This window comes from Nymphaea colorata, chromosome 4 (genome assembly GCF_008831285.2).
Source record: "Nymphaea colorata isolate Beijing-Zhang1983 chromosome 4, ASM883128v2, whole genome shotgun sequence".
Taxonomy (NCBI): Eukaryota; Viridiplantae; Streptophyta; class Magnoliopsida; order Nymphaeales; family Nymphaeaceae; genus Nymphaea; species Nymphaea colorata.
Window position 1 is genome coordinate 15789387 of NC_045141.1, and position 25026 is coordinate 15814412.

General features: G+C 38.4%; 2 protein-coding genes and 1 long non-coding RNA gene across 5 annotated transcripts; 2 read left to right on the plus strand and 1 right to left on the minus strand.

Annotated features, from left to right (window-relative positions):
* Window positions 1-10944, plus strand: LOC116252997 (protein DETOXIFICATION 33-like). 3 transcript variants are annotated; one of them, XM_031627681.2, is made up of 10 exons: window positions 1-141; window positions 3799-4074; window positions 4189-4384; window positions 7462-7804; window positions 7882-7968; window positions 8165-8221; window positions 8896-9134; window positions 9252-9370; window positions 10333-10419; window positions 10547-10944. In XM_031627681.2, the coding sequence occupies exons 2-10, from the start codon at window positions 3844-3846 to the stop codon at window positions 10637-10639; spliced, it is 1452 nt and encodes a 483-aa protein (XP_031483541.1). In that variant the 5' UTR covers window positions 1-141; window positions 3799-3843; the 3' UTR covers window positions 10640-10944. The 3 variants fall into 3 exon arrangements, with proteins under 3 accessions (XP_031483541.1, XP_031483543.1, XP_031483542.1); XM_031627683.2 differs by having other exon boundaries at window positions 3802-4074; XM_031627682.2 differs by lacking the exon at window positions 1-141 and adding an exon at window positions 3271-3702.
* On the plus strand, window positions 1-24646 carry LOC116252369 (protein DETOXIFICATION 33-like). The gene is made up of 10 exons (XM_031626574.2): window positions 1-141; window positions 16344-16619; window positions 16732-16927; window positions 20396-20738; window positions 20816-20902; window positions 21095-21151; window positions 21892-22130; window positions 22248-22366; window positions 23332-23418; window positions 23546-24646. The coding sequence occupies exons 2-10, from the start codon at window positions 16389-16391 to the stop codon at window positions 23636-23638; spliced, it is 1452 nt and encodes a 483-aa protein (XP_031482434.1). The 5' UTR covers window positions 1-141; window positions 16344-16388; the 3' UTR covers window positions 23639-24646.
* LOC126410008 (uncharacterized) lies at window positions 9377-11732 on the minus strand. The gene is made up of 3 exons (XR_007573204.1): window positions 11633-11732; window positions 10244-10455; window positions 9377-9586 (listed from the first exon to the last, which is right to left on the minus strand). It is a non-coding gene; the product is annotated as an uncharacterized LOC126410008 (long non-coding RNA).
* Window positions 24647-25026: the final 380 nt, after the last annotated feature.

Here is a 25026-nt window from a genome sequence, read left to right on the forward strand (position 1 = left end):
AGGAGACTCTGCAGATTCGCCGTCGAGCGGAACAGAAAAGCGTTACGCCGATCTCCTCCTCCTCCTCCTCCTCCTCCTTCCCCCTTTCAAGCGTCTGTGCGTTTTGCATGATCTTCCTGAGTACGCCCCTTTCGAGAGCAGGTAGATTAATTCATCCTTTCGAGATTGCTTAAAGATTTTCAGTATCGCAAGCTTCGTGAATATGGGTGTTTGCTTTTTCTTATACATCTTCTCCTCAAAATCTCTTAATTAATAAAAAGAACATCTTTCTTTTCCTTAACAACATCTTATTTTGCTTTATTGTGTTGCTTTTTTGTATAATTCGTTTTTTTTTTAATTTTATTTTTGCTATTTGTTCTTCTATATACGATACTTCTTGTTTTCAAATTTTATTAATTATCGGTTATATATATAACATTGACTCTAAAACGGTTCATCTAATCAATACAGTCTGATTCACAATTTAAAGAAAAACAAGAAGAAAAATGTGATGGACAAATAGGACTTGTTTGGATCCAGTCGGCCTGGATCAAAGTCAGAAAAGGAGTGCAATAACAGTCGTTATTATTTATAACCATCGTTCGTTCTGTTTTGGCTCAAACATGCTTTAACTTCATATTCTATAAACCTCAATAAAGCATGATTATATTTAGCTGGAGTTTAATATAAAATGCTAGTGTTAGATATTAAACAGGCTTTGATCAAATCTAGGCATTACCATGTTAATTGGATCAGATTACTCTGTTTTGAGGATTGGGAAATTAGATATGCATCTCTACGTGCATTTGGGTATGGATTTTTCGGGTTTAGTAATCGGATCCAGTTTTCCTTATTGAATCCGGCTATTCAGATCTATATTCGAGTCAATAATTCGATGCGCATCCAGATCTGCCAGGGTTGATGCATTGAAGGTGGGCATCTTAATTTTTTAGGAGTTTTGGACGTAATGAACTCTACCCCATTGGTCATGATTCAAATTCGTCTCTTCCACATTAAGTTGTTAAAGTCGAGTCGTCCAAGAACACAAGTGTCCTTGTCGCCTTTGATCAGCCATTCCCAAGAAATGTGGGTTCCAGCTTCTCTTGAAAGGAGCGTTGATTACTTTCCATTTAAAATTCATGGATCTGATATGACATATTTTTTTTCGTATAGGAAAAAAATTCACATTAAAATTTATTGTTCAAGGTCAAACATAAAATCGATATTTGTAATGCTTACTTTACCTTTTTACATTAAAAAAATGTCTTGAGCCTTAAGGAGACATTTGATACCCTCGGATTTAAGATGGTTAAGATTTGAAAACCTTGAACTTAAGGCCAAGCCAGCCCTCCTCGACTTGTTCTTAAATCCAGTCTTTTTTTTTCTCTAATGCAAAAAAGTAAATAAAGATCTTAGTGTAAATTTTAGGTTTGACGAAAAAAGGATTTTACCATGGATCTTTTGTTACATCGGCAAATGCCTATCACTTCAGATCCATATAAGATCTATGAATTTCAAATCTGAAGTCACCAAATAACCTTTAAGAGTGTGTGTGTTTGTGTATATATAAATAGTCACTCATGAGAGTTGTCTTATTTATTTATTTATTATGATAGACAGTTGAGGAAAATAAGAAAAAAAAAGGTGATGACCATTTTTTATCATATAGCATGAGTTTACCTTTTTTAACCTTGTTTTTCCTTTCATTATATATCACGATAGGTCAAAATGATCTTCATGAGTGAGCTGAGTAAGAATTTATTTACTCCAGTTGCTTAGCAACATGTGGGTCCATACTGCCTAGACCATCTTTTTACAATTGTTTTATTTTTTATATCGGTATTTACTTTTATACATATATAGGCCCCTTCACATATAAATGTTTTTAAGCAGTCAACTAATTTTGATTCATTTTATATATATATATATATATATATATAATTTTACTGTACAAAAAAGTATATGAGTATTTTTTGTATAAACTAATTATTGCACAATCGTGCATGGTTTCGTACTAGGACCAAATAGGACCCTGCCCAGTCTGGCCGGATTCATTGCCGGCCTGGCCGGAGCCCCATTATTTTGGCTTGGGCCCAGCGTCCAGCCTTAGCACAATGTACTGAGTTGTCTATGTAAGAGGTCAAAATAGGAATGTCAACATATCCAAAATGGATCACAAATCCAATTGAACCATTCCAAAAAAAGAAAAGGATATAGAAAATAACCTAATATTCAATCAAGAAATTGGCTTGGATTTGGATTTAAGAAATGTCATCTGGTTTGATTCAGATTCAGATATACATAAATATCAATCAGATTCAGATTGAATTTAATTTCAAATAAGTATCTTATACTCAATGCTCTTACATTTCAAAAATTTGGTTTAAATTTCAGATTTAGATTTGGATATGAACTTAAATCGGATTCGGATTCAAATTCTGAAATCAAATTTTAGGTTAAGATTTAGATGTAACTTTTCTTCATTTATATTCAAATCATAATAGATATTTGTGAATATAAAAAAAAAAAAATTGATATGGTTAGGAATCTATATGACTCGAACCCAATCTGTTGACATCCCTAAGCCAAAGTCATCCAAACGCTACGAAAATCCACATGTTTGTATCAACATATTTCCATAATTTCTTCAATTCAGACCATACGTATCAAAAACTGTAGCATGCATTTTTTACTACTGAAATCCAAATCTATATGTACATTTCGTATAAACGACCAGAAAAACATAATGGCTTCAATCTTTTCAAGTCAACATTTTTTTTTTCGCAAAAAAAAAAAAGGTGTATAGTTAAGGTTGCTGAACTTACCGGAAATTGAAGGGAGAAAAGCCTGAAAAAGTAAGGGAACCTAGAGTACACCCGCCCCCCCATACGATCTAGTTTCAGGGGATATATCTCGTCTCCCTGACCTACATGTGTCTTCGTCACTAAAAGAGCATTGATTTGACAGGACACAGATCTAAACTGTCAGTATAAATGGTCGGTTAAATGTCTACAAGAAAAAAAAGCTTTTTAATTTGCATTATGTTTTTGTATCTTAAATAATATAGTCAAATATTTAAATTAAAGAATTCACCGCTACTATCATTAATGCTTACATAATCCAAGATTCGAAGGCAAAAGAAATAAGGGGTCTGCCTTGGAATCGAATGATAGATTGTTAACTTTCTACTCATTCCAAATATGTATTAGCCTTTCTTATGAAGTATGTATATGTGAATGAGTTAAAAGGAGGAAGATTTGCAGAACCTTATCCATCCATGGCCTTAGAGGAATGAGAGAGAGCTCTGGTTCTTTTGTGAACGCTACACATCCACGTACGTTCAAAGGGATGAGAGAGAGAGAAAGAAAGAGTTTTCATACGAATTCCATGCATCCACGTCTAAAGGGTCGTTTAGAGAGAGAGAGAGACTGTGTCGTTGGCTTTGGTGAATGGCATGCAGCCACGTTCACCGACGACCGGTGACACAACCCCCACATTTAGCGGCGGAAATTTCCGTCCACTCGTCCTCCAGGGATTAGGTTTCTCAATGGGCCCGACGACCGGCGACATAATCGTGTACTTTCCTTCCGGTCTCGCCTGTCTTTACCAAACTACTCAACGCGACTTGTCCATCTCTTGGATCTCTCAATTTGACAGATATCGTCTTTTATGAGTTTCACGCGGTCTGAGAACTTAGAGCTCAGTTAGAAGCTAAGCTCTCAGGTGAACGAATTGATTCGCGTTAATTTAATCAGAAGATGATGAGAGGACATGTTGACTTCTGTGGCTCTCACCTCTATTTATGTTGTCTGCTGCCAGAAGTTGTGGAGTAAGGCGCGCTCTGTTGTCTCGAAATAGCAGAGAATGGAGAAGCCTCTCTTGGGCAGCAGCCATGGCGACGTCGGCCTGTGGGGCAGGTCTCTCATAGAGAGCAGGAAGCTTTGGCACATCGCCGGCCCTGCCATCTTCACCTCCATATGCAACTACTCGCTGGGCGCCCTCACCCAGACCTTCACCGGCCAGGTCGGGAAGCTCGAGCTCGCTGCCGTGTCTATGGAGAACTCCGTGATTGCCGGCTGGGGATTCGGCTTCCTGGTAAGCGTCAATCTTCTTCCTCTCCACAGATCTGTTCAAGTTATATTTAATTAGTCTCTGCGGATTGTTGAAGTCAATTTGCTGATTATGATGATGATGTTGAACGTGGCGCAGTTGGGAATGGGGAGTGCCTTGGAGACGCTGTGTGGGCAGGCCTTTGGTGCTGGGAAGCTGAATATGCTAGGAGTTTACATGCAGAGGTCATGGCTCATTCTCTTCTGCACGGCTTTGCTATTGACTCCTGCCTACGTCTTCTCCGACCACCTTCTAAAGCTTATTGGGGTTCAGGACGACATCTCTGATCTCGCAGGTAAGGCTGCAATGATCTATATATCATACGTACTTATCATCACCATCACCATTCTTCTTCCTCACCTAGAACTCCTGAATGCCATCTTCACTATCATCATTTTCATTGCCACTAGACGATAATGTTTGAATAGATACGTCTGGTTAGATTCAGATTTAAGCAAAAAGCAATAGAAATGGATTGATCGGCATGGCGAAATTTGGAATGGATCTTGACACGAAAGGGTATACGTACATGAATGTGGCACTTCTGCCGCCGTGAGTTCTTTGATTAAATGCAGAGGGTTACATTTAATAATGCGGCAAAAGCCAGAAGGTCAGTATGTGGAGTAGGTGCGAGAGTGGTGCATCTGCCATTTCGTGCCGGTAACATTAATTTATGTGGAGACGAAGACATTAGGGAGAAAAAGTTAAAGAGTTTCTTTATTTTTGCGGCTTCAGATTAGATTTTGTTGTATCTTCTTCATGAAGTCCTCTACTCGGTTCCTCAAAATGATTCTTGAAATCTTTTGTTGGCGACGAGATTGGAGCGCATTTATTTTGACCATCTGCATCCGCTTCATTGATTATGACCACATGGTGCAGATGATTTCTTTCAATTATTTCAAATGTAATATATCCTCCACTTGATGACACCAGATCTAGAAACTCATCATATGGACCTTTAATATGGGGATGTAGGTGGATCGGGTAAACCGGATCGTAGAATCCGTTTATCAATTGGAGATTGTAAAAGGTTCATATTTGATTGCTAATTGGACTCCGATCCGGTGTGCAATTTCGTAATCGAATATAATTAAATCCCAATCTGACATTCATTTCGGATTTGTTAAAGATCCATTAACCCAATTACGTTTAAATAGAGGATTTATTTTTGTGCTGGTTGGATCTGAATCCAGTTTAAAATAGGAGTTCTAATGTGAGAGTTTGGATGTGAATCTGATTGCATAGGATCCGTTTGATTGAACTAGGTAGAAAGTAGAACCTTCTCTCTTAGGCATTGGATTCTCACTAATGTTTGCGTTACTTAAGCCGACATTTTCTCGCTTCTGCTTTGTCGACACCAGCCCTCATAGATGCTTCACTCTGAGGCCAAATGCTCCTCCTACCAATGCATTTTTGCATCCTGCAGCTTCGGCAGATCGCTTAGCCTGCCAACACTGCCCTTCTAAATTTGAAAAAAAAAAGCACTTTATAATATGTTTATAAAAAGGAAAGTGCATTAATATTATTTCCCTTATTAAGGGTAATTTAAAGGAAAGAACTTAATTATCTGAAATTGTTAATAAAAAGTGAGGCACCATCAGGAAACAAAAATGTGAGGCCTGTGTTTGGGTCCATGATGTTAGAAAAATGCCTTTGTTTTTGCAATTTCACTGGCGTGATCTCTATGTATTTCAAAAACATGATGGACCATAATAGGATCGAAAACATGTTTTCTTTTTTGTATGTCTAGTGAGGATTCTATGAGGTGCTTGAAATCAATGACCCAAAATTTATTCCATCTATCAAACTTCGACTTGTACATAAAAAAAATACCTTCACATTTACATTTAATTGCATACCGGTGGATGAATGGATGTAACATAAAGTTCACAAGAAAGGTAATAAAACAATGAACACCCAACAAGTTCGTTATCCAAATGAGGAACTCCAAGAATGTTTTCTTATGTCATAAGAAGCCAAATGGCGTTTTGCGGTGAGTCAGGCTGCTGCCCAAGTGGTTCCGAACAATGTTGTCGATATTAATATCGATGCTATATTAGTTTGACTATAGATACAAGTATTATGTATTGGAGGAGGTCCGTGGGACTTTTATCCGTCGTTCGGGCGATATATGCTGTAAGAATGGAAAGGATATATTGATACTGACTAAGATATCTGTTTTGGTTGGCATAATTTTTTTAAAAAATTAAAATTAATTTAAATATTTTAAATTCATTAAAAACGATATTAAACTTGTATGATTTGAATCTGTCGGTACGGGTGATATTGACAACACTGGCTTTCAAAACAATTAAGTGTTTTTATTAAATTCGCCATTCCCAAGAGAGCATGGCATGTGGTCTCACTGTCAGAATTTTTTCTTTCTATTTCAGCCAGTGCAATTTTTTATTCCTACTGTTTATGAAATTAAGAATTTTTTTTAGGAAAAAAAAATGTTATTCAGCAAATCTGGAAGCTCCAGCTTTTTTTTTTTTTTGAGAAGCTGGCTCAGGGTTGGCATCTGGACCCTGTGGATGGCATTTAATATGCCCTCCACATGCAGAGCATTCCTAAACCAACTTTCAAAAAGAAAAAAAAAAGGAACAACCTTTGCCCTCTTCTTTTGCATGATCTTTTATTATCTTCATGTGAGTTGAATACAGTTTTTTTTTTTTTAAAGATCATTTCTGGAATCATCTCCTTGATAGATCGTCTTTTCCATTTACAAACTCAAATTTCAAATCTTGCAATCTGTGGAGGTGGCTAAACTTCAGAGCTGCCATAATAGAACATTCAGAACTCGTTTGATGTTGTTCACTGAACGGCAAATGTATTGCTCAAGGTTGTCCTGTGTGAGCACACTGACTGCTGAATAAACGTCAGTGTCATTTCTACCTGCGCGTTATATGCATCAATGAACCTGTTAAGACAGACTTGTAAAAATGGATGCAACAATTTAATGGCGAGTCCCCTGCTTCAGCTACAACTTATAGAGGCTCCCCAGAACCTGCCAGTTGGAAATATATTCTTCCGAGAGCTAAGATTATGAACATCAATTGTGTTCTTTTTCTTAAAACTTGAGATACGTGGATCCATATACATGATTGATAAATTAGGAATTGACGTGTAATATGTAGCCTTCTGAAGTACAGATCAGACTTATTAGGTAACTAGGTTCATAGTGTTAGATTTATTCCTTATAAATTCAATTTATATATCAGAAAACTGTTATATGTATGTCTGCATTAGATACTTGGATACATGATCTCATCCATGTAGTTTATTGTATCATGTAGTTCTTTCTGTCTATCTTAGTTACCATGTTAACTTTGTGAGGTTCAGTAATCAATCTACCTTATGTTCATCATGCAGGGAAGTTTGCAATTTGGATGCTACCTCAGCTGTTTGCCTATGCTGCAAATTTTCCAATCCAAAAATTCCTCCAAGCCCAGCAGAAGGTCATGGCCATGGCTTGGGTGGCTGCGGTTGTTCTTGTTATCCATGCATTCTTGAGCTGGCTCACGATCATCAAACTCGGCTGGGGCCTTGTGGGTGCAGCAGTAACACTCAACCTGTCTTGGTGGCTGGTTGTTTTTGGGGAGTTCGGCTACATAGTGGTCTGCTGCACTGATACTTGGACTGGCTTCTCATGGTTGGCTTTCAGGGATCTGTGGGGATTCGTTAAGCTCTCTTTCGCTTCAGCAGTCATGCTATGGTAAGGAAACATGTCAAAGTTAATCTTTTTGTATTTTTTGTACCAAAAGGCCACTTAATGCATTTTGTTATTGGCAGCTTGGAGTTTTGGTATCTCATGGTGCTCATCGTGATCGTTAGTTACTTACCAGACCCGCTTGTACCTGTGGATGCTGCCTCCATATGGTAAGCAGGAAAAAAATAAAAAAATAAAAAAAAGTACCCTTGATAAATATAATCACTCATACAAAGTTTGCCATTTTTTTTTTCTTGCTAATTGTTACTGACGTGATTTATTTTTTCTAACCTTTGATTGTGAAGGAAAATTTTCTTCTAAATTCATCTTTTTTTGGTTCTGAATTAATTTTCCTTCTTCTGTCAGCATGAACATCAATGGCTGGGATGCAATGATTGCGATCGGATTCAATGCTGCAATCAGGTAATATTTTATGCTAATCTGCTTGAGAATATAACAATGTATGAAACAATCTGTTGATAGATCAACAACTTTGGTTGTCAATCTTTTCCATGACTACTATATTTGGGAAGTTCATTAGTGTGTTCAACATTTCATAAGACCTATTGTATAATTGCCAAAAGAAGTACCATTTATTAGGACAAGGAGTTGGAGTAGAGTCCTTAGTACCCTAGGTGTGTCACTGTTGGCATAACCTTAGTTGTGATGGCGGAGAATAAGTACCGCAGCGTCTCTGTCAAAGAATAGAAGTCTGCATAATTCATAATAACAGGTTCAGTTATACAAGCAATGTTTTTTTTACTGCACTGCATTCTTGGATGCTCACGAAATGCCCAAATCCTAGCTTAAGGAAGGTATCTAATATCTTTTCTTAATTACCAAACACGAGGAAAGCTGCCTATGCAGCAACCCTTTATTAAGGTCTCACACTCATCTGCCTAGGAGCCAGACTGAGGTCTTTGCTTGCTAATCTGTTTCCATGTAAAAAATGCTAGTCCAAGTTGCTATCACTGAAATGAATGGCTCGATTAAGCAAACTACATCTTACAGACAAACAATGTTCTAAAACGGCTCAATCAAAAAGGTTTTAGTTTATGGGAACAATGACGTCCTATGTTTCGATCTGTAATGTGCAGTGTGAGAGTGTCAAACGAACTGGGAGCAGGAGATTCAAATGCAGCAAAATTTGCAGTCTGGGTAGTCTCCGTGACCTCTGTGGCAATTGGGGTTGTCGCCATGATCATTGTTTTTGCTACCCAAGATGTCTTCCCTGTCCTCTTTTCAAATAGCTCTGCTGTCCAGAAAGAAGTAACCAGACTCGCTGGCTTGCTTGGAATCACTGTGGCACTTAACAGTCTACAACCAGTTTTATCAGGCATGTGATCAAACTCTTGTCAACGGCTCCCAGCAAATGAAGGGCATCAGGACTGCCCTTCCGTTTGTTCCTGCGTCGACCAAAAAACAAGCTCACTTGTATTCTGCTTTTCTTCAGGTGTAGCTGTTGGAGCTGGATGGCAGGCCGTGATTGCTTACATAAACATTGGATGCTACTACATTGTCGGATTGCCTGCAGGCATACTTCTAGGATTCACTCTCAAGTTTGGTGTGGAGGTGAACTCTTCCTACCTTACTGAATTGAACCCGCCATTTTCTTTTACATGAACATGTTTTCATATGGATGCCATAATCATTTAAAATGTGCACGTTCATTAGTCTATGTCACCTGGGTGCTTCCAAATAGCTGGTGCACCTGTGTCGACATTGGTGTTGGTGCTGCTGCTTTTCCGACACATCACATTTGGTTCGGTCAGCCGAACTGGGTCAAAACTGACAATTTTAAATGTGCACATAACTAAATTATCTTTAACACAAAATTTTATATATAAATATAAATAAATACAGCTACTAAACAGTTAAAATAACTATGTAACAAATGATTTATATCCATTTATACACACACATATAGATACACCCTTGCCACATCCGCACCCACACCCACACTCAGGTGACATAGCCATTAGTTTGCAAGCTTGTCTGTGGCTGCACATTTAATGGCGTTTGCAGCACAATCCCCATAAACAGGATCTAGCCTGCCTTGGCTTTACATTTTGAACAGGTTACATCTATGAGGCACCATCATATGTTCATCTTACTCACGCAAACACAGGCATAGAAATTCAAGCTATACATTTTTCTAGTTGTATCAATGCTTGAATTTTGACATTAATGATGGGATTGTCTTGACTACTTTAGTGCACCTACCAGAAGGTAGACGATTGATCTCAGTTGCATCTTAACCTGCTCTATCTATGTAACTCGTTTTGACAAGTTATGCAACCATAACCTACTATCACTTGGTATGTGCATTTCACATGCATATATAAATGCATGAAGCATGCTCATATGCACAAAACAGACATGTACGCATGAAGCATCACAAGTAAATATTGCATCATTACTGCGAACACTGAGGGCATTTATTACCTTGTTTAGATATCACCAGCTTGATATGGCAACAAAATTTTCTTAGCTTCCATTTCTTGTTTAATACTTGGGAACACATTCAACTGCAGGGTATCTGGGGAGGGATGATTACTGGCATAGCTCTGCAGACACTAATTTTGATTGTCATCACTGCCTCCACTGATTGGGAGAAAGAAGTAAGTGCGATTTGATACAAAGTTTTTTGCATCCATCTGCAATTACTATGAACAACTTGTATTAGACAAACAGTTTACTGCCAAAAATAACAGTACTGATACTTGTGTTAACTCTCAATGGATGTAGGCATCACAAGCAGAGAGCCGTGTGAGGAAGTGGGGTGGATCTCTGGAAAATGGAAATTCCTCTTCGCAAAAGAACCAAGTTACAATTGCCTGACCACGGATGCCAGGCTAGCTATTTGGTTTTCTCCACCAGCACCTCAGTTTTGGAGCACCGTAGATTCTTCCATGAGGGCAGAAATTGTCCAATCCTTCTTGAATTATTCTTCCAATATTCTCTTTATTGCTTGGCAATATGTAAAGGCTTGGGCTTTCTTGCTAATGCATCAAAGTACACTCTGGTTAAGCCAAAATCCGTGGAGTCCACTTGGTTGTTAACTAAAATTTTGTATTTGTGGGCAGAAAGGAATTTTAGATGAGAGTTTTTCCCTTTTCTATAAAGGTTAAGATCTTTTCTTTGAAGGCAAAATGAGTTTCTTTTGGTAAAGCTTCTGTCTGAACTTTTGTCACACTCAAATAATAAGGTAAGATGCGTTGAACCATTGTTTTTGGTGAAAATTTTATGAAAAGGCGGCACTTCTGCCTTCAATATCTCAAAATCTCATAGGGAGTACAAAGAACAACAATATGTCAAGCATTTCCAAATAAGATGCCTTATTCTTCATCCTCATAAGCTCATAGCAAAGTTGGGGCTAGGAGATGGACCATCATTACTGAAATCTTGATCTTCTCATGACACAAACTAAAGCGTGTTTCGTTAAGGAGAAAATTTTCACTTGAACAAATAAATACATGGCCGTAAGTAACCAAAGAATACTAAACAGGGGCATGAGAGTGATCGTATGAACAACTAATCATCCCAACTTCCTCTCAACTGGTGTCATGTTACAAACAAGGAAGTTCAAAATCCTAGATCTAGGCAAACAAGTTCCAAATTCTGCTTACGCTGTAAAAGGAAGGAAAACTAGGTCTTCAATTTTATATTTTACGAGAAATTACCAATGGAAGAAAAATTAAGACAAAAAACCAGAGATTGAACATCAGGAACCATATCAAAATGCCACGCAATATTTACATTTATTGTGCAGGGCGCATCTGCTAGATGATGAACAAAACCACCATAGATGTAAGAGAAGGTTGCGGAAGGTACCAAAATGTAGAGTCAGGATCAAATCTCAACCTCTAGCATTGTGAAACTTGGGCTTTCCATGAAAAGCCTGGTGATCTGGGCTCACTACGGATTTTCCTTCTTCAAGACTTTCCCAACACCTTAAAAACCCATTTTCTATCTTAAAGAATTATATAAGAGGGAATGCGGCTACAGGATGTCAAATCATGCGACCTACAAAGCGGCAGTTCTCTTTTTCTGTTTTGACTTGGATGTGCCACTTGAGCAGAATCCTTACTCAAAACTCACACCTCCTTCGTATTTACAATGGACTCACTCATTTTCTGGTTTTTTATAAGAATATTGTGATTTTGGAACACATTCATGTTTCAGGAAACATGATGTGAATGCTAATGTTGTTTTCAGATTTGACAATCAAATGGCGGACACCATGTTTCTTAGAACAAAACAAAGTGAAAAAACTCCATCTTTTTATGGAAGCGACAACTAGAAGAGCCATTGCTGTATTTATTTTCGCAATTAGGGCAAAAGTTAATCCTTTCAGTCTGAGTGAATTCCTTAGCAACAAGTCGAGCTTTGTACCGTTCAATTTCTCCATTACTTTTGAATTTGATTTTATAAATCCATTTGCATCCAACAAGTTTCTTTTCTTCAGTATGTTTTTTTTCAAGTGCTCTGAGTTCCTCTTTAGGTGTCTTTCCATTTGCCATCTTTACATGCCTCAAAATTTTTTGGTTCTTCAAGATTTTTAAGTTGCATGAACATAAGATTTGTATGGTTCAGATATTCTATCAAAAGATAAATATGGTTCAGATATTCTATCAAAAGATAAATATTTTTCAGTAGAATGAATGTTATCATCTAATAAGTATGTGTAGTAGTCACTTAATCTGACCAGCGGTCTGCATTGACGAGAGGAATGTCTTATTTGAGGAAGAGGATTGGTGACATCCATAGCTGGAGTTTGAATTCTTTCTTCACTACTTTGCTCACTCTCATCAACAACTTCTTGATTTGGGAGACAACAGTAAACTTCTTCATTTTGTCGGTGAGGAATCTGATTGAAGGCATCGATCAAGGGGGAAGAAGTGTTGTTGTCTTGTTTGGTGGGCTAAGAAAGACATTCCTCTTGTTGAGCATCATCAAAATAGTTTTCAGTCTCATAAAATTTTACATCTCTAGAGACCATCATCTTGTTGGTAATGGGATCAAGACATCGATAGCCATGTTTTTTACTTGAATATCCCATGAAAATGCTCTTGACTGCGCGTCTCTTAAACTTATTTCTGAATTTTTCTTGCACATGGATGTAACATTTGCATCTGAACACTTTGAGATGTTTTATGGATATGGACCGTTTGAGGAGGAGCTCAAGAGGTACATTTCCATCAATGCTAGAATTAGGAATCTGGTTAGATATATAGCAAGCGGTACCAATAGCTTCATTCCAATATTTTTGTGGTACATTCATGTGTATCATGAGAGCACGTGCAATGTTTAATAGTTGACGATTTTTTCTCTCTGCGACGCCGTTTTGCTGAGGAGTTCCAACACAAGAGTATTGGGGTTGTATGTCTTTTTGTCGCATAAACTCTTTAAGATTGTCGTTAACATATTCCCCCTCATTATCAGAGTGAAGTTTTTTTATCTTGATCCCATAGTGAGTATGGATGAGATTGTAGAACTCTTCAAAAATATTTGAAACCTCACCTTTATTTTTAAGAAAATAAATCCAAGTTACACAGTCGTATCATCAATAAAAGAGACATAGTATCTATATCCGTTGTGAGATATTTCATGATTCGGTCCCCATACATCAAAATGTATAAGATCAAAAGCTTCTAACGATTTTTCAATGGATGATTGAAACGGAAGTCTTGTGAACTTGGAAAACTCACAAGCGTCGCATGCCCAATCTTCAGTAGTAAGTTGAGGAACAAGTTGTTTGAGGCTCCAATCTGAAATATGGTCCAGTCTAGCATGCCATTTCTGGTATCAAGAATTTCTTCGGCTGTCTTGGTTGGTAGGAGACTAATGCAATCATCATCAAGGATGTATAATCCTCCTTGAAGATGACCTTTACTAATCACTTTCTTTGAGTTCAGTTCCTGAAACGTCACGTCCTTGGAAGAAAAAATAGCGAAACAATTATAAGTTTGAGTAATCTTATTAACAAAAATCAGACTTGCTTCAAGTTTTGGAATGAGCAGAACTTTAGATATATGGTGTCCAAAGAACATCATTGTGCCAGCACCCTCAACATTTATGGAAAAACTATCGGTAGTGAACACAGGCTGTTTATAGTTTTTGGTAAGTTCACTAAGTGGAGATGATTCACTAGTCATGTGATTGGTAGCTCCAAAGTCTATAATCCATGTATTGTTTTTTGTCATAGAGAATAAGACTAGAGGCTTATCTTCAGAGGTTTCACCGACTGGTTGAGAGCATACGAGATTGGTCTTGGAGAATTTTTGGAAAAATTTTTCTAGATCATCCTTTGTAACAAAGTTCGCCAAGTTGATATCTTTTGAAGACGTGGTTGGTTTCTCCTTCTCAGGTCTCCCTATGATCTCCCAACACCATTCACAAGTGTGGCCGGTTTTTTTGCAGTGTGTGCACTTCCATTTGCTACGAATTCTTATTTTGTTCGATCTGCTTCTTTGTGCTTCTTGAGTGCGAGAAATAGACACCTTTTTTTCTGAATTTTCTCCTGCGCCCTCATCTTTGGTGGATGAGTTCACACTCTCTCCGCCTAGATACTTCTCTTTGAATAATTTGATAGACAGTGTTGAAAGTTGGAAAAGGATATGAGTTCAAGATCTGGTTGCGCAAGGTCTCATAGTCCTCATTGAGACCAGCCAGTACTTTTAAGATTTTATCTTCCTTGAACCATTGTTTGAATATATTAGGATCAGACGTAGTTGGTCGGTATTGGAGGAGTTCATCAAAAAGGCTGCAAAGATGACCGATGTAAAGATGGACATCCTTGTCTCCCACCATCAATTAGCAATCTCACATTGAATTTGATATATTTGAGCAAGATTGTTTTGTTCGCTGAACAGCTCTTTGAGTGATTCCCAAATGCCTAGGGCCATGTCTTGATACATGAACATATTTGCTATTGATGGCTCCATCGAATTTGTCAACCACGACATAACCATGTCGTTTTTAGATTCTCACTCTTCATACCTTGGATCATTAGGAGCAGGAGGTTTGATTTTTCCATTGACGCATCCCGCCTTAGATCTTCCACTAAGATATAGGCGTGCAAGCCTTGGCCCAACTCAGATAGTTTGCTCCATTGAGAAGGAGTAGATGTGATCTTCAATGTGTTGCCATGGGGATGGGAGGATTTTGATCCTTTGGAATTTTCATCTCCTTGAGATGCTCCAATTTCAAATTCAACCATAATTAAAAAGAAGTCAAACGATAAAAATCACTACCCTAATTGAATAGGTTCACTCTTGACATAAAAGAAGGGAAACAGAGCAATCAGGGAATATAAGGAGAACAGAGAGAAAATTGGAACAACAGAAACCAGCAGCACTTGTAAATTTTGTATCTCTTCACAAGATTATCCAAAAACTCTACATATTTGTCCAAAAATACTAAACACTTACCCGAATCTAACGCCACCATACTTGACCTCTGAATCTCCTTCAGTAAAAAACGTGCCATCGAGAAGCCACGCCTGGAATGCCCTCTCTGGCGAGCCTTCAAGTGGATTGCGGGACCAAGCCGATTTTTTGGAATTCAATTTTGGACTTCTGTCCAATGATAGAAAATGCCTAGGGATCAACGTTGTTGAACACGATCTAGCAATATTTCACGGTCTCTGGAATGATCACTGCTTGCTGGCGTCACCTCCAATGACCGGAGTTATTTAGCATCAGCAGACACAATCTTGTAGCAGACAACAGAAAGACCTCCTTTAACAACCGAGCTCTAATACCATGTTAAAAACATAGAATAGGAAAAAAAATCAAGCATGTACGTGGTTCGGCATTATGATGCTACATCCACGGGAAAGGGAGCTCTCATTTTATTCATTCTTTGATGATTTTGAGAGAGGATGAACTCTTAATGTATAGACTACAAGCTAGACCACTTTAGGTAAGAGAATCATGCAACAATCCTACCTGCTAAACAAGATAACAAGATCTTGATGGATAAGGAAATTATGAAATAAAGAAACTATGATAAAGGCTGCTAAACCTTTCCAACAAAGAAATGAGGTAATGGAATTATGGAGGCAATCCTTGTAATTTTGCTAAGAGAGAGAGAGAGAGTTCATACGAATTCCATGCATCCACGTCAAAGGCACGTTTAGAGAGAGAGATTGTGTGTCTTCGGTTTTGGTGAATGGAATGCAGTCACGTTCACCGACGACCGGCGACACAACCCCCACATTTAGCGGCGGAAATTTCCGTGCCCTCGTCAGGTTTCTCAATGGGCCCACGAAAATTGACTCACCTCTTCTTATGCTACATATATAATCATGTACTTCTTTCCGGTCTTGCCTGTCTTTACCAAACTACTTAACCCAACTTCTTGTCCGATCTCCCAATCTGATAGATATCGTCTTTTTGAGTTTCACACGGTTTGAGAACTTAAAGCTCAGTTAGAAGCTAAGCTCTCAGGTGAATGCATTGATTCGCGTTAATTTAATCAGAAGATGATGAGAGGAGTTGACTTCTGTGCTCTCACCTCTATTTATGTTGTCTGCTGCCAGAAGTTGTGGAGTAAGGCGCGCTCTGTCATCTCCAAATAGCAGAGAATGGAGAAGCCTCTCTTGGGCAGCAGCCATGGCGACGTTGGCCTGTGGGTCAGGTCTCTCATAGAGAGCAGGAAACTTTGGCACATCGCTGGCCCTGCCATCTTCACCGCCATATGCAACTACTCGCTGGGCGCCCTCACCCAGACCTTCACCGGCCAGGTCGGGAAGCTCGAGCTCGCTGCCGTGTCCATGGAGAACTCCGTCATTGCCGGCTGGGTATACGGCTTCTTGGTAAGCGTCAATCTTCTTCCTCTCCACAGATCTGTTCAAGTGGTCTTTCATTCTGTTGAAGTGAGTGAGTGATTTGCTGCTGATGATGATGATGACGTTGAACATGGCGCAGTTGGGAATGGGGAGTGCCTTGGAGACGCTGTGTGGGCAGGCCTTTGGTGCTGGGAAGCTGAATATGCTGGGAGTTTACATGCAGAGGTCATGGCTCATTCTCTTCTGCACGGCCTTGCTATTGACTCCCGTCTACGTCTTCTCCGACCACCTTCTAAAGCTTATTGGGGTTCAGGACGACATCTCTGATCTCGCAGGTAAGGCTGCAATGATCTATATATCATACATACTTATCATCACCATCACCATTCTTCTTCCTCACCCAGTACTCCTGAATGCCATCTTCACTATCATCATTTTCATTGCCACTAGACGATTATGTTTGAATAGATACGTCGGGTTAGATTCAAAATTAAGCAAAAAGTAATAGAAATGGATTGATCGGCTGGCCAAATTTGGAATGAATCTTGACACGAAAGGGTGTACTTACATGAATGTGGTACTTCTGTCGCCATGAGTTCTTTCATTAAATGATTGAATTTTTTAGAGGGTTGCATTTAATAATGTGGCAGAAGCCAGAAGGTCAGTATGTGGAGTCGGTGCGAGAGTAGTGCAGCTGCCATTTCGTGTTGGTAACATTAATGTATGTGGAGACGAAGACATTGTGGAGAAAAAGCTAAGAGTTTATTTATTTTTGCGGCTTCAGATTAGATTGTGTTGTATCTTCTTCATGAAGTCCTCTGCTTGGTTCCCCAAAATGAATCTTGAAATCTTATGTTGGCGACGAGAATGGAGCGCATTTAGATTCAGATAATTTCTTTCCATTATTTCAAATGCATATATCCTCTACTTGATGACAGCAGATCTAGAAGCTCATCTGGATTTTTAATATAGGGATGTAGATGGATCGGGTACCGGATCGTTGATTTGATTTAGAATCCGTTTGTCAGTTGGATATTGTAAAAGGTTCATACCTGATTACTAATTGGATTCCGATCCAGTGTGCAATTTCGTAATCGAATATAATTAAATCCCAACCTGAAATTCAGTTTAGATTTGTTAAAGATCCATTAACCCGATTACGTATAAATAGAGGATTTATTTTTATCTGAATCCAGTTTAAACTAGGAGTTCTAATGTGAGTGTTTTGATGTGAATCTGATTGCATAGGATCCGATTAATTGAACTAGCTAGAAAGTAGAACCTTCTCTGTTTTCAACTTTTGTGTTCCTTTTTTTCAATGAGGTTAAATTAAAGGAAATTTCTGTCTAAAGGCTTATTTTTCAATCATAACTTGAACTACTGGCCTCGCCTTTATAATTTACTTGTTAGGCGTTGGATTCTCACCAATGTTTGTGTTACTCAAACCGACATTCTCACTTCTGCTTTGTATACACCAGCTTTCATAAGCAAGGTCAGAAGCCAAGGTAGGGCCCACTTGGCCTTAACTTCACCTCAATTTTTAAACAAAAAATTAGATGTAAAATTTAGAAAATTTATTTTTTTATATAAAAATTTTGGAAAATGATATTTTTGACCTAGTTAAAATTTAGATACTTTAATTTGGCTCCTCTAGTGAAAAACTTATGGCTTCGCCTCAGCCCATAGGTGTTTCAGTCTAATGCAAGCATTGGAATGCTCCTTCTACCAATGCATTTTTACATCTCTCTGCTTCGGCAGATCGCTTACCAACACTGCCCTTCTAAATTGAAAAGAAAAAACCACTTTATAATATGTTTATAAAAAAGAAAGTGCATTAATATTATTTCCCTTATTAAGGGTAATTTAAAGGAAAGAACTTAATTATCTGAAATTGTCAATAAAAAGTGAGGCAGCATCAAGAAACAAAAATGCCAGGCCTGTGTTTGGGTTGATCAAAAGGTGAACCTTCAAAGAAAATATTCCCACAATGAACGGAAACTCAAGTGGACATGATTCTCCACGCTAAACTATTTTTCGAAAAATGCCTTTGTTTTTGCAACTTCATTGGCGTGATCTCTATGTATTTCAAAAACATGATGGACCGGAATAGGATCGAAAACATGTTTTTTTTTTTTTTTGTATGTATAGTGAGGATTCTATGAGGTTCTAGAAATCAATGATCCAAAATGTATTCCATCTGTCAAACTTCGACTTGTACATGAAAAAAAAAAAAATACTTTCACATATACATTTAATTGCATACCGGTAAGGATGTAACCTAAAGTTCGCAGGAAAGGTAATAAAACAATGAACACCCCACAAGTTCATTATCCAAATGAGCAAGTCCAAGCATGTTTTCTTATGTCATAGGAAGCCAAATGGCGTTTTCCGGTGAGTTGGGCTGCTGCCCAAGTTGTTCCGAACGATTTTGTCTATATTAATATTGATGCAATATTAGTTTCATCATAGATACAGTATTATGTACTGGAGGAGGTCCGTGAGACTTCTATCATCAGGTAGGTGTGATTAAGTGATTAAATACATTGCCGTTATATCGGGCGATATATGCTGTCAGAGACCAACTTTCTAGGTCCATATCAGTTTTGGTTGGCATATTCCTTTGTTCTTTAATTAAAAATATTTTAAAAATTTTAAATTCATTAAGAACGATATTAAACTCGCATGATTTGTATCTGTCGATACGGGTGATATTGACAACACTGGCTTTCAAAACGAATAGGTGTTTTTATTAAATTCGCCATTCCCAAGAGAGCATCACATGTGGTCTCACTGCCAGACTTTTTTCTTTCTATTTCAGCCAACAGTGCAATTTTTTATTCCCACTGTTTATGAAGTCAAGAATTTTTTTTAGGAAAAAAAAATGTTATTCAGCAAATCTGGAAGCTCCAACTTTTTTTTTTTTGAGAAGCTGGCTCAGGGTTGGCATCTGGATCCTGTGGTTTAAGTCACCATGAATGGCATTTAATATGCCTTCCACATGCAGAGCATTCCTAACCAACTTTCAGAAAAAAAAAAGGAACAACCTTTGCCCTCTTCTTTTGCATGATCTTTTATTATTTTCATGTGAGTTGAATACAGGTATTTTTTTATACTATTTCTGGAATCATCTCCTTGATCGATCGACTTTTCTATTTGCAAACTCAAATTTCAAATCTTGCAATCTGTGGAGGTGACTAAACTTCAGAGCTACCATAATAGAACATTCAGAACTCGTTTGATGTTGTTCACTGAACGGCAAATGTATTGCTCAAGGTTGTCCTGTGTGAGCACACTGACTGCTGAATAAACGTCAGTGTCATTTCTACCTGCGCGTTATATGCATCAATGAACCTGTTAAGACAGACTTGTATAAATGGATGCAACGATTTAATGGCGAGTACCCTGCTTCAGCTAGAACTTATAGAGGCTCCCTAGAACCTGCCAGTTGGAAATATAGTGTTCTGAGATCTAAGATTATGAACATCATTTATGTTCTTTTTCTCAAAACTTGAGATACGTGGATCCATATACATGATTGATAAATTAGGAATGGACGTGCAATATGTAGCTTTCTGAAGTACAGATCAGACTTAAAAGGTAACTAGGTTCATAGTGTTAGATTTATTCCTTATAAATTCGATTTATATATCAGAAAACTCTTATATGTATGCCTGTATTGGATACTTGGATACATGATCTCATCCATGTAGTTTATTGTATCATGTAGTTCTTTCTGTCTATCTTAGCTACCATGTTAACTTTGGGAGGCTCAGTAATCAATCTACCTTATGTTCGTCATGCAGGGAAATTTGCAATTTGGATGTTACCTCAGCTGTTTGCCTATGCTGCAAATTTTCCAATCCAAAAATTCCTCCAAGCCCAGCAGAAGGTCATGGCCATGGCTTGGGTGGCTGCGGTTGTTCTTGTTATTCATGCATTCTTGAGCTGGCTCACGATCATCAAACTCGGCTGGGGCCTAGTGGGTGCAGCAGTAACACTCAACCTGTCTTGGTGGCTGGTTGTTTTTGGGGAGTTCGGCTACATAGTGGTCTGCTGCACTGACACTTGGACTGGCTTCTCATGGTTGGCTTTCAAGGATCTGTGGGGATTTGTTAAGCTCTCTTTCGCTTCAGCAGTCATGCTATGGTAAGGAAACATGTCAAAGTTAGTCTTTTTGTATTTTTTGTATCATAAGGCCACTTAATGCTTTTTCTTATTGGCAGCTTGGAGTTTTGGTATCTCATGGTGCTCATCGTGATCGTTAGTTACTTACCAGACCCGCTTGTACCTGTGGATGCTGCCTCCATATGGTAAGAAGGAAAGAGAAAAGGGAAAAAGATACCCTTGATACATGTAATCACTTATACAAAGTTTGCCATTTTTTTTCTGCTAATTGTTACTGACGTGATTTTTTCTTTTTTTCTGACCTTTGATTGTGAAGGAAATTTTTGTTCTAAATTCGTCTTTTTTTGGTTCTGAATTCATTTTTCTCCTTCTGTCAGCATGAACCTCAATGGCTGGGATGCAATGATTGCGATTGGATTCAATGCTGCAATCAGGTAATATTTTATGTTCATCTGCTTGAGAATATAACAAAGTATGAAACAACCTGTTGATAGATTAATAACTTTGGTTGTCAATCTTTTCCATGACTACTATACTTGGCAAGTTCATTGGTGTGTCCAACATTTCATGAGTTAATTGCGCAAAAACAGTACCATTTATTAGGACAAGGAGTTGCAGTAGAGGCCTTAATTGAAGAAGGCCAAGAATGAGTACCCTATGTGTGTCACTGTTGGCATAACCGTAGTTGAGAAGGCCGAGAATAAGTACCCTACGTGTGTCTCTGTTAGGATAATCTGGTAGACTCCTTTCTAACCCCAGCGTCTCTGTCAAAGAATAGAAGTTTGTATAATTCATCATAACAGGCTCAGTTACAGTATTACACAACCAACGTTTTTGTTACTCCATTGCATTCTTGGCTGTTCACGAATGCCCAAATCCTAGCTTAAGGAAGGTATCTAATATCTTTTCTTAATTGCCAAACACGAGGAAAGCTGCGTATGCAGCAACTCTTTATTAAGGTCTCACACTCATCTGCCTAGGAGCCAGACTGAGGTCTTTGTTTGCTACTCTGTTTCCATGTGAAAAATGCTAGTCCAAGTTGCTAACACTGAAACGAATGGCTCGATTAAGCAAATTACATCTTACAAACAAACAATGTTCTAAAACGGCTCAATCAAAAAGTTTTTAGTTTATGGGAACAATGACGTCCTATGTTTCAATCTGTCATGTGCAGTGTGAGAGTGTCAAACGAACTGGGAGCAGGAGATTCAAATGCAGCAAAATTTGCAGTCTGGGTAGTCTCCGTGACCTCTGTGGCAATTGGGGTTGTCGCCATGATCATTGTTTTTGCTACCCAAGATGTCTTCCCTGTCCTCTTTTCAAATAGCCCTGCTGTCCAGAAAGAAGTAACCAGACTCGCTGGCTTGCTTGGGATCACTGTGGCACTTAACAGTCTACAGCCAGTTTTATCAGGCATGTGATCAAACTCTTGTCAACGGCTCCCAGCAAATGAAAGGCATCATGACTGCCCTTCCGTTTGTTCCTGCGTCGACCAAAAAACAAGCTCACTTGTATTCTGCTTTTCTTCAGGTGTAGCTGTTGGAGCTGGATGGCAGGCCGTGATTGCTTACATAAACATTGGATGCTACTACATTGTAGGATTGCCTACAGGCATACTTCTAGGATTCACTCTCAAGTTTGGTCTGGAGGTGAACTCTTCCTACCTTACTGAATTGATCCCACCATTTTCTTTTACATAAACATGTTTTCATATGGATGCCATAATCATTTAAAATGTGCACATGTCCATTACTCTATGTCACCTGGGTGCTTCTAAATCGCTGCTGCACCTGTGCCGACGCTGGTGCTGGTGCTGGTGCTGGTGCTTCTCCGACACAGCACATTCTGTTCGGTCAGCCGAACTGGGTCAAAACTGACCATTTTAAATGTGCACATAACTAAATTATCTTTAATACAAAATTTTATATATAAATATAAATAAATACAGCTACCAAACAGTTAAATAACTATGTAACAAATAATTTATATCCATATATACACACACATATAGATACACCCTCGCCACATCCGCAGCCACACCCACACTCAGGTGACAGCCATTAGTTTGCAAGCTTGTGTGTGGCTGCACATTGAATGGTGTTTGCAGCACAATCCCCAAAAACAGGATCTAGCCTGCCTTGGCTTTACATTTTTAACAGGTTGCATCTATGAGGCACCATCATACGTTCCTCTTACTCACGCAAACACAGGCATAGAAATTCAAGATATATATTTTTCTAGTTGTATCAATGCTTGAATTTTGACATTAATGATGGGATTGTCCTTGTCTACTTTTAGTGCACCTACCAGAAGGAGACGACTGATCTCAGTTGCAACTTAACCTGCTCTATGTAACTCGTTTTAACAAGTTATGCAACCATTACCTACTATCACTTGGTATGTGCATTTCACATGCATATATAAATGCATGTAGCATGCTCATATGCACAAAATAGACATGTATGCATGAAGCATCACAAGTAAATATTGCATCATTACTGCAAATACTAAGGGCATTTATTATCCTATTAGATATCTCCAGCTTGATATGGCAACATAATTTTCTTAGCTTTCCATTTCTTGTTTAATACTTGGGAACGCATTCAAACTGCAGGGTATCTGGGGAGGGATGATTAGTGGCATAGCTTTGCAGACACTAATTTTGATTGTCGTTACTGCCTCCACTGATTGGGAGAAAGAAGTAAGTGCAATTTGCTATAAAGTTACTTGCGGCCATCTGCAATTACTATGAACAACTTGTATTAGATAAACAATTTACTGCCAAAGATAACAGTACTGATACTTGTGTTAACTCTCACTGGATGTAGGCATCACAAGCAGAGAGCCGTGTGAGGAAGTGGGGTGGATCTCTGGAAAACGGAAATTCCTCTTCACAAAAGAACCATGTTACAATTGCCTGACCACCCATGCCACGGTAGCTATTTGGTTTTCTCCACCAGCACCTCAGTTTTGGAGCACCTTAGATTCTTCCATGAGGGCAGAAATTGTCCCATCCTTCTTGAATTATTCTTCCAATATTCTCTTTATTGCTTAGCAAGATGTAAAGGCTAGGGCTTTCTTGCTAATGCATCAAAGAGCACTCTGATTAAGCCAAAATCCGTGGAGAGCAGTTGGTTGTTAACTAAAATTTTGTATTTGTGGGCAGAAAGAAATTTTAGATGAAAGTTTTGCCTTTTCTATGAAGGTTAAGATCTTTTTTTTGAAGGCAAAATGAGTTTCTTTTGGTAAAGCTTCTGTCTGAACTTTTGTCACACTCAAATAATAAAGTAAGATGCGTTGAACCATTGTTTTAGGTGAAAATTATGAAAAGGCGGAACTTCTGCCTTCAATATCTCAAAATCTCATAGGGAATACAAAGAACGACTATATTTCAGGCTTTTCCAAATAAGATGCCTTATTCTTCATCTTCATAAGCTCATAGCAAAGTTGGGGCTAGGAGATGGACCATCATTACTGAAATCTTGATTTTCTCATGACACAAACTAAAGCGTGTTTCGTTAAGGAGAAAATTTTCACTTGAACAAATAAATACATGGCCGTAAGTAACCAAAGAATACAAACAGGGGCATGAGAGTGATCGGATGAACAACTAATCATCCCAACTTCCTCTCAACTGGTGTCATGTTACAAACAAGGAAGTTCAAAATCCTAGATCTAGGCAAACAAGTTCCAAATTCTGCCTACGCTGTAAAAGGAAGGAAAACTAGGTCTTCAATTTTATATTTTACGAGAAATTACCAATGGAAGAAAAATTAAGACAAAAAACCAGAGATTGAACATCAGGAACCATATCCAAATGCCACGCAATATTTACATTTATTGTGCAGCGCGCATCTGCTAGATGATGAACAGAACCACCATAGACGGTGAGCAGATGGAAAGAGAAGGTTGCGGAAGGTACCAAATTGTAGTCAGGATCAAATCTCATCCGCTACCATTGGGACTTTCCATGAAAGGCCTGGTGATCTGGGCTCACTTCGGATTTTCCTTCTTGAAGGCTTCCCCAACACCTTAAAAACCCATTTTCTATCTTAAAGAATTATATAAGAGGGAATGCCGATGACAGGACGTTAAATCATGTCACCTGCAAAGCGGCAGTTCTCTTTTTCTGTTTGACTTGGATGTGCCACTTGAGCAGAATCCTTAGCTCAAAACTCACACCTCCTTCATATTTACATTAGACTCATTGCTGGTTTTTTATAAGAACAATGTGATTTTGGAACACAAAATCATGTTTCAGGAAACATGAGATGTTGGTTTCAGATTTGACAATCAAATGGCGGACACC